Source organism: Pteropus alecto, unplaced genomic scaffold, assembly GCF_000325575.1.
Source record: "Pteropus alecto unplaced genomic scaffold, ASM32557v1 scaffold461, whole genome shotgun sequence".
NCBI classification, from domain to species: Eukaryota; Metazoa; Chordata; class Mammalia; order Chiroptera; family Pteropodidae; genus Pteropus; species Pteropus alecto.
Genome location: NW_006431079.1, coordinates 4421243 through 4431892, shown reverse-complemented (window position 1 = coordinate 4431892; position 10650 = coordinate 4421243). Strand labels below are relative to the sequence as shown.

Here is a 10650-nt window from a genome sequence, read left to right as displayed (position 1 = left end):
AGAGATAACAGTGCAAGAACTATCCAGGTAGGAGAGAGAGACAGAGTGAAGTGACATATAGAGCCATTGGCAGAGTCTTTTTTCCCTTGCTAGAGTGAGGTTTTTGAGAATAGGAACAATGAACAATGTCCACCTTGCTTCAGCATCTTGTAAATTGCTTCGCATATTGTAGTAGGTATTCAATAAGTGAATGAATGAATGAAATAAGATAAATATAATGTTACCTCATATGGCACAGAGAGTGGTTAAAATAGAAGAGATCATTAGACGTTTAAAAATAGTATATAATGTGTGATTTGCCTTGTATCTGTTTGTAGTTACAGCTATATCTTATTGATAAAATTTAAAATGTACCAGCATGTACAGGCAAACAGGAGTATTTTTTTCCCCAGTATCTCAAACTTTAATTTCACAGGTTTTTATCATGCTTTTATTTCTGAATGTTGGGAATGAGGAGCGGGAGAAATCTTTTCATATGGTGATAATCAAGTTATTGACAAATGAAATGTAAATATGATTTTCCAGTTGACTTTTTTTGACAGCTTTCCTTTGAACATTCTTTACTTTATTGTGGCTAGCTATAAAATATGTGCTTGTTACTTTTAATACCATTGATTAGGAAGGCATACTAGTATTTCTCTGCTGCTAGATATGAGCCACCCACTGTGAAATGGTGGAAAATGTGAATCTGGATTTACCTTATCCATTCCTTGAGGTTGTATTTTTTTAGTCACCGCATCTCATTGTTTAGGATCATTCTCCCCTGAATGGACGTTTGTAGCTATCCTATGAATTGGGATATGTCTTCTAGTTATGGGTTAGGGAGGAGGTAAAATGCTCTTGTAAAGAAATGTTAATGCCTGAAATAGCTTTGTAGGAAGATTTATAAAGTGAGGAGAAAATGCTCAAAATCTCATTTTACAGAACCTACTAAGCTTCTCTACATTTTTATTTTCCTTCCTTAATCAGTTTTTCCCTACTACTCTTTTTTGCCTTTTGTATCTCTTGCTCTGTGACCACTTTTTTCTAACTTTTAATTTGTTCTTTCTCCTTTACTTCTGCCTCATCGCTTCAGTTCACATAATTAGCTATACTATCAAGTTGAAGTTTTTTAAAGTTTACTTTTTAGTAAATGCATTTTTATTTTTATAATTAAAAACTCAAATGAGATCGAGATTTTTTTTTCAAAATAATTTTATGATTTTTATGTTCATCTGATATGCGATTGATTTTTCAGTCATTCAGTAATTCTTAAGGAAATAGGATTTCCTTTTCCAGGACCATTCAGCGAATAAACTGTGTGCTTAGGAATTTGAATAAGCCATCCTGCAATTCTCCCCTTCACCTTTTTTCTATTTATTAATTGTTCTACCTAGTTATTTACATATCTATTATATTAAAATTATTAAAATCTTTATAAGATTTTCGGTTGTTTTTTGGAAGTACTAAATAACTATGAGGAAAAAAGTATAAAATAGCAAAATAGTTTCTCTAAAATGAATGTTTCTTTTAATGAGTTCTGAGATAGACTTACCATTTAATGAGTTTATCTTTGGCATTTTTCTCTGTGTGTGTCTGTGTGAAATTGTACTGGAATACCTTATAAAATTCAGTAAAGTATGGTATTTCCCCAATTCTGGGTTTCCTTTGACTTTTATATACAACTATCCCTTGCTGTCTTCTGTCAAATCCAGCTTAGAAAAGTTTATAGAAAGTATACAGGACTCTCTGTCAGGAAACCTGGGTTCTAGTCTGACTTAATATAACTTTGTTCAAATTGTTTAACTTTATTTGGTTTTTCTTTTGGTGTTTGCATTCTCTGAAGTTCAGTCTGGCCCATTTCCAAACAGTCTGAGCATTTTTTAAGATCAGGACTTTATTCTGTATCATAAATTCTCATTGTTCTTTTTATAATCCTGCCATTTATAAGTATTGTGACCTTTGGCAATATTACTAAACTTCTAAGACTGTTTTCTGTTCTGTACATGGAGATTGTAATGCCTCCTAGTAATGTGATTGTGAAGATTAAATTGGATAGTGAACATACTTTAAAGTGCTTATTTAGTTCAAGTATTCTGTAAAGCTGTTAAGTGAATATTCTTATAATTCGTAATGACTGTTGTAGAAATAAGTCACAAGGCTCAAAAATGAAAAGGTATAAAGTATTTGAATCATATTGATAAAATATTTTTGAGGTAATTCCACCATAAGGAACCATCAAGTTGTTTATGTACTTTTATTTTTAAGCAAATATTAAATTACTATTCAAGCTCTTTAACTTGGTTAAAGAAATAACAGCATTGTTATTTGGTCTTATTAGATGCTTTGTTAAACATCTTAAACGTTTAGTAATTAAGAAATGTATTTCAAGGGAATTTTTGAAAGAATTATTCTGTGGAATTGTTTTTGTCTTTTTTTGGTACTATATTGATGTTTGAAACATGAGGTATCCAGATGGCAGTTAAGTGTATTTACTAAATATAAATAGCACGTTATTAAACTGCTTCACAGGGGTAGCAAATTTAATAGAAGACTCAAATATGAAAGTACCTAAAAAGACTTCTGGTGTTTATTTTGATCTAATTTGTAGCATTTTGTATTTCTAGTATTTAATAATCCTTTTCATCTCTTTGAGAAAATGTCTCAATAATATCAGAAAGTATGTAAAATTCTGTGACTATTTTATTCTGCATGGTCAACACTACTCTTTTATGTAGGTTATGGGTGCTACAAGTGTGCTTTCAGAGCAATAGTGTGAGGAAGCTTGAAGTGGGATGGCAGGACGGCCTCATCCTTATGACAGTAACTCCAGTGATCCAGAGAATTGGGATCGGAAATTGCATAATAGACCTCGTAAACTTTATAAACATTCAAGGTAGGTAGAAAATATGTATGTCACATATCAAAGCTCTGATAAAATTGATTTTTATAAAGAACCAAACTGCATTTGGTTGTGACAAGTCCTGTCAGAGGTTGGGGGCTGGTTTACAAAATATTATGAAGATTTGCATTCCTCCTTAACTAACTTTTAAAAAACATTTCTTTCCTTTTAATTTTCTTATATTTATTTGAATTTTTGTTTCCGTTTCTAAATAACGTTAAAAACTCCGTAGTTAATCCTATGAATAAATACAACAATTAATTGGGAACTCTGGCAAGACAAGTTAGTTCTTTGTATTTAAAACTCTAATAGGAATTTATTTTCTAAATACACTGTATATAGATTATACATGACAATTTATAGGCTCTTGTCAGTCTTTGCCTCCATATATTTTTAGCTCTGTGAATTTATATTGTGTTGTCATCCTGATCCAATTAGAAAATCAGTCTTTCTGCAGTGACTTTACTGGTTCACTTAAAGTTTGATACATTAAATGAAATTCATTTCAAAAGTTTTAGCCCATTTATATATTATTTTTAAAGCTTTCATTTCATGCTGGGTGACTTAATAAGGATCATCTCATTTAGAACACTTTGTGATCTGGTATTTTAAGGTGTTAATTGGCAGCTTATAAACCTCATATTACAGGTATGTAAGCATGTTTTCATAGAGTTTTGTGCTTTATGAATATTTACTAAGGGGATATTATTGAATATTCAACTTATTTGTAAAATTCTCCTCATAACTAATATCAGCTTTCTTGAAAAAGAATAAAAAACATCATGATATTAAAATCTTTTTTTTGTAATTTCAAAGAAATAATTTAGGTACTTTTAAACCTTGTGCTGTAGCTAGCAAAAATGAGCGACTGGTACTGTTCAAGTCTCCTGACAAGATATCTATCTTTATTATGGACTTTTAATGTGGTGAAGTCTTAAATAAAAATGTTAAGTTGACTTTATTAATTTGTAAGTATACATCAATGGCATGAGTGTTTTTTTGGTTTCTTAGTTTGTGTGTGTGTGTGTGTGTGTGTATGTACGTATGTGTGTGTCTACGTATGTGTATACATGCACGTGTCCTTCAACAAGTGGCTTTAGTTCTTTTTCTCTTATTCTGCTTACATGGATAATTATTTTGTCTTTGAGATTAAAGAGATTGGTTTTATCTCATTAAGTGTGGGGCTATATTGATATCTGCTATGTTGTATACATGTTTTCAGGTAAATTATATTCTTAGTTCTTAATATTTTTCTGCTGCTGATGTACAAATTGTGCATTATATATAAAGTGAAAAAAGGTTGAAAATAAGCAATTGTTTGCTTTACAAAAGCTACATGATACAATGGGAAAAATTTATGAAAACTAACAGTACTTTTTCATAGCTGTTATTTCAGTAACACACATCAGTAACTTTTTGGTGCTCTTTTTAGGTTGATTGTTTCAGTATTGGTTGTTTAAGTGAAAAATAGTAAAGAGAAATAGAAAATAAATACCAATACATTGATTTTTTTAAATGAAAATATCATGAAATCTTTTAAGTTAATTTAACCTCATTCATGGAAAATCTGCCTGAAGGAAAACAGCTTAGTTTTAGGGACTTCTTGTTCTATGTACTTTACATATTTAGGATACTTTAAAAACATACATTTTGACATTTGGTGAATTGATAGTAAATTAATTGAGTGGTTTTTAGAAACTATCAGTTAGCAAATATTGAGAACCAGTACTCAGTTCAGGAGAGATATGAAAGTTTGTCAGGGTACCATCATGGGATGCTTTAATATCCACATATGGACCAATTAGAGGACAGTAGGGCACTAAATTGTGGCAGTGAGTCGTTGTAAAATAAGAGTTAAGAGAAGGAATCATTGTTGGCTTGAGTAGGTGAAAATGAGATTTGAGCTAATCCTTGGATGATTAGGTAGGTGGAGGACTTTCCTGCCAGGGACCTTCTGGAGATTATCTTGATTGGATTTGAAGGTGGAGCTTAGTGCATAGTATTACTTGTCACCATTTGACCCGTGAAAACAATGAGGTTAATAAACTTGCCCAAGGCCATCTAACTTGTAGATGGCAGAACTAGGATTGATAAACAAGATTCTTATCCTTTTTATTTTGAAACTTAAATAACTTATTATATACATTTTTAATTCATATAAAGTAGAGACAACAGGTATTATGAACCCCTGTATACTCTTCTTTCAGCCCTTCTCCCAACCTCAGGTTATCAATTCATGACTGATTTTGTTTCACCTATGTTTCTACTTATCTAATTTTTAAAGAAATCTATATTTTATTTAGGGATGTTTAAGTAAAAGAAAACTAGACTACATTCTGGCTTAAGTTAAGGGTTTAGTCTTGTACATAAGAAGTCCACAGGTAAACAATGCCTAATGTAGATTTAATGGCTTAATAAGGTTGTTAGAGTCAAATATCTGATTTTCTTGGCTTTTCTTTATGATCACAAGATGGCTTACTGTACTTGAAGCCATCATGTCCATCTTCCAGATGAGGAGGAGGAGAAAGGTAGAAGGGGACGATGGGAAAAGGGTTTTATTTATATCAGGAAATCACATTCCTCAGTAATTTTCCACAAGATATTGGTTTATAAATCATTGGTAGAACTATTTCATATGGTCATCTTTGGATGAGGGAGGCTAAGAAACATAGGTAGGCACATTGTCACCTCGAATAGAATTGGGAATTTAAATTTACGAAAAGTAAATATCTCAGTCTGTTCAAATATACTGTTAAAACAGTATAGCATAGACTGGGTGGCTTATAAACAATAGAAAATTTTTTTCACACGGTTCTAGAGGCTGGCAAGTCCAAAGTCAGGGTGCTGGCATATTCAGTATCTGGTAAGGGCTTTCTTCCTAGTTCAGACATCACTCTTTTTGCTATGTCCTCACATGGTGGAAGGAAGGGGCTAGAGATCTCTCTGCGGTCTCTTTTTATAAAGGCACTAAGCCCATTCAGGAGGGTTCTGCCCTCATGAGCTAATGATCTCATCTCCAAATACCATTATATTGAGGGAATACATTTCAACATAAGAATTTTGAGGGGACACAAACATTCAGTCTTTAGAAGTAAAAAATAAGACTATGTTATTGATTCAGTTTTTGTAGATAATTGAAAATATTTCCTTGTTGAAATTTTTTATTCTATTCACATTTTTAGAATAATCTTTTTTTTTTTTTTTTTTTTAAATCTCTTCTTTGATTTTCCCCCCACCTTTCCTTACTGGCAAGGATAAAAATAAATTTATTAAATTATAAAAGTAACAGTAATAGTTACTATTTTATGTGTACTTAACCATTTAGGTTTGAGAGTTTGGGCATTGCCTTATGGTTTCTCTTTCATATAATGAAACTTTAATATACTTTCTTTTTTGAACTTTCTGTTGAATGTAGATTTTATATGTTTACCATTGATATAAAAGACAAGACCAGGCTAATTTGGACATGGATGGGCTGCAAGTGCATACAAATGAATTACATAGTTAAAAAGTTACTGAACTTTATTTATGAGTAGTTTTATAGTTAATACCTGTATAGAGGGATTTGGTAGCTTGCTGAGAGGTTAAAGATCATTTCAGTTGAAGTATATTTGGCCTGAATTGTGACAACTTTCTTTAAATTATAAATTAGAGGAGTTTTGCTATTTAAAAAGGAAAAAGATCACCTTTTCTGTATTATTAATGTTAAAATGCCTAGACTGAAAATATGCTAAAAGCTCTTGAATATATGAATTGGGTTGAATCTGACTCTATAAAACTTAGATCTGCAGTCTGCTCAGGTTACTAGGGATAAATGCATCATACATTCAATATCAGACTTTGCCGCAGGGTTTCATTTCCACATAGCAGTACGCATGCTCGTTTCTTCTGAGACTGCGTGAAGATTGAGCTTTCCAGTTTCCTTTGAAGTCACTCCATAGTCCCAGCAGCACTTTAGAAATGGGAAAGTTTCATTGCTTTAAAAAGTAGTTCTTAAATGGATTCTTAAAGTACAAACAATATTTTCTTCTGGGTTTTAAAAAGCTTTACTTCCCAGAATGGGTAACAATAAAATACTGAAAGGAAAAAGAAAGTTAGCTACAACCTAGTTTTCTAAAACCTGGCAAGCTGGCAGAGCTAGAATTAGCTTTACAGATGGCATTTGGCAGCATATCTCAAATCACTAAGCTCTCATCTCCTGTTTTTTTTCAGCCTGTCTGTCAGTCATAATAGCCAATCACTGCACAGAGATGGGGAAGTGGGATGATCACAGCTCACACGATCCCATTTGGTTAGAAACGTCAGTGCAGCACAACCCACGGCTGAGTCAGTGTCTGTGAGAAAATGAACTGAATTAATATATAGAGGGGGTTGTATCTCTGAACATTTAAAGCCTAAATAACCACAATAGCATTATTACACAGTAGAGGGAAGAAAGTCAAAGGAAGTCTGTGGACAGGTGAGGTAGGGGGAGACTGGGACATTTTCTGATTATTCAGAGGAATCTTGAAGATGATGGAAATATCAGATGTGCTAAAGTTTCCTAGTAATGCCCAAGGATGCTGACCTGGCTTTCAGTGCTGCATTGTTTGAAAAAGCAGAGTCCCTTTATACTCTGATTTCAAAATTTTTTTCTTGTTTTTGTGTGTCTTCCTTGGCATATACTAAAGTAAGGTGTGTATTCATTTATTACATGATATTGCTGGGTTATGATTCTATACATGTATGAATAAGAGAGAGATTGAGAGATGTTTGGCCTTTGTTTCATTATGCTCATTTGCATTTCTGGCTGTAAAAGATCATGTGTATTGATTGTCAGTTTAATGAGGCAAGTTATTTAAAATAAATGTATTAATATTGTTTTCATGGGTTTGATGCTTTGTTTTTATTTCAATTATAACCTTAGAATCTTCATGTAACTTGAGAATGCATTATGTTTAGTATTGTTTTTATGAATATCAAAAAATTTACTTAAGGAAAGTCTAATTTTGAAATAACATTTTTGATATATTTGAAAAAATTTGATACAGAGAAATATAATTATTGAAATAATTTTCTAAAGAAGTTGAATATATTTTTACTTGTGGCTGAATTAGGATTAGGTGAACCACTTATATGTAGTAGTATTTAACAGAACCAAATGTATTTGAATGATAAAGTTTTTTTGGTTAAAATGACTTTTTTTCTAGAACCTAGGAAAAAAGGTTTCTTTTAGAACCTAGACTTTGAATAGATGATCTAGATACTGCCACTGAAGTAGAAAGTAACCAGATAAGTTTTTGGATTATTGCAAATTGACTTTCAACCAGACAGAATTTCTAAATAAAGATAATTGTTCTTGCTTTGAGATTTTAAACATTAACAGGTGACATTACTTAATTAGGAAATTTTAGCACAGTTTAAAACATTTTGACTCTTTTTTTTTTTTTTTTGTCTTTATTATCCCTATCCTACAGATCCTTCATTTTATAGGGATATTGGGGGGTATAAATTTTAAAATGATTTTATTTTTAATGTATTTAAATAAATAGTTTATAAGATCTTTTTAGAAGTTCTTGTGATTTCCCCCATTTAATTTTTAAAAGTTCTAACAGTCATTTTGATGGTTTTCATGACCTATTTATATGGTTAGACTAACTAGTGTTGTCTCGCATTCGCTTTTTTTGTGGTTTGGTATCCAGACATTTTTTTTCTAAGCTGGTTTTAATAATAGAGTTATGAAAGAAATCTCAAGCTGGACCTTTTTTCTTGTACTTTATAGAATATTTTCCTCTGGTTCTGCTGATTCTTTTAAAATAATAATGCTTGTTTTGTAAAAGTGATACACATTTATTACATAGATTTGATATATATATATAAAAAGCACATAAAAATTAAAATATGATCAAAGAAAAATACTTTAATTATTTTTACATATAACCGATTTGTGTATATATATAGATATAAACCACACATGCAGTTAAAAATGATTTTGAGATATTACTGTATATACTGTTATATAACCCATATCTTAAAAAAAAACCCAAACTTAATCACGAACATCCCTTATATCCTGAAATAGTCTTCTAAAGCATAATTTTTAAGAACTGCATAGTTCTTAAAAAATAAAAATAAAAAAATGCATCGAAATGAAATAAGCAAGGTGATATCAAAAAATAATAAATGTTTTCTTCTTAGGAGGAAAAAAAACTGCATAGTTCTTACTTTATATTTATTTTTTATATTTTATATTTATTATATATTTTATAATTTATTTAAACAATCTGAGGTTTCTCATTCTTGATCAGAGAAAAGATCATCATGATTCCACAGTATAAATTTCTCCAAAAAAAAAGTTTTTAGGAAGTTAAGTAAAAATGTAATTTTGATATTTTTCAGACAAAAAAAAGTTTGTGTTATACAATGAATTCTTCAAAGATAGGAACACTGCTTTTAAAACAAAACAAATAGCTAAGATTGCCATAATAAAGTATAGAAAATAAATCTTTAGAAAAATCAGGAAGACAGCTGAAACAAGCTGAGATTTTAAAAACAAGCTAAGACCAACCAAAAAGATTTCTTATATTACATTAAAAGAGGTAATTAAGGAAAGTGTAGTAATAATGATGGACAATAAGGGAAGAAAAAAATCCCTCAACTCTTTTTTAGGAGCTTCTTTGTCAAATAGGAAGAGTAAACCACTGCTACCACCAATAATAATAACAAAGCAAACACTACTAGGAAGAACATAAAAACCAACATGAGCTAGAGAAAGAATGCATCTGGTTAAATGAGTTGTCATCTGGGCCGGTTGAAATATCTTAATAGTTATAGATGGAACTGCCTGCAAACTCTTAAAATTATTGATATTATTTTTGGTCTTAAAAAGTTTTAGGGGAATATATAATAAGTGCTAAAAGATAGTGGATTCTATGCCTGATTTTAGCAAAGGTAGATGATTTTAGAACAAAAAAATGAAAATGATAGTTTATGACTAACTTGAAGAAAAAGGTTAAAAATAAACCAGAATGGGTTTGCTAAAAATACATGGTCAGAGCAACTTTGATTTTTCTCATACTGTTGATAGCCTAGTAGCAATATAATGTATTGGGACTGAAGCTTAGTTTTTGGTAAAATCTTTTTTTGTATCTTTGGGTGTAAGAGGAAGTAAAATTGAGTTAGCCACTAGTCAATTGTGTTAATCAACACAGTTTTGATTTTGAATGACTCTATCCAAAGGTTATTTATTTATTGTGGAAAGTGGCTTTGTTCTTTATCTTGTCTTATGTTCATCTGGAGAAGGCAAATTATCAAATGTATAGGTAACAATGAAAGAAGAAGGATGGTAAATAATACACTAAAAGATCCAAAATAATCTCTGAATCTAGATTGTTTTTTATTTTTATTTTATTTTTTAATCAAAATTTAAAAATCAGATTTAAGTTTTTTATTACCTGGAAGCTCACGTTATTCGAAGTCTTTAATAAAAAATTCAAGGAAATTTAAAACCTTTTAAAAAGAAAGACAGAAGGAAGGGAGGAGGGGGAGGTAAACTGGAGGAAGGGAAAAAAATTAAATCATTTCTTCAATTAAATTAATTAATTTCAAAAAAGCCCATTGGAGGAGATGAGAAAAAAAAAATAAAAGGAAAGAGATTGGATAGCCTATTTTTGCAATGGTGAAGATTAATCCTGAAGTTCAACATCATCTTTGGGATAAGTTATAAATTTAGCAAAACAGTTGCTTTCTTATAATAAAGATATAAAAAATGAGAACAAAATGCATTATTT

At 30.7% G+C, this 10650-nt stretch overlaps 1 protein-coding gene across 2 annotated transcripts in view; it reads left to right on the top strand.

The window, feature by feature from the left end:
* Positions 1-10650, top strand: part of BTBD10 (BTB domain containing 10) — a 67451-nt gene that overhangs the window by 19913 nt on the left and 36888 nt on the right. The window contains exon 2 of one of the 2 annotated variants that reach the window (XM_006905656.3): positions 2718-2875. The exons of the other annotated variant lie outside the window; for it this stretch is intronic. Within the exon in view, the coding sequence (XP_006905718.1) occupies positions 2775-2875 (101 nt within the window). The 5' untranslated portion in view covers positions 2718-2774. The remainder of the gene's footprint in view (positions 1-2717; positions 2876-10650) is intronic. 2 annotated transcript variants of the gene reach the window in all.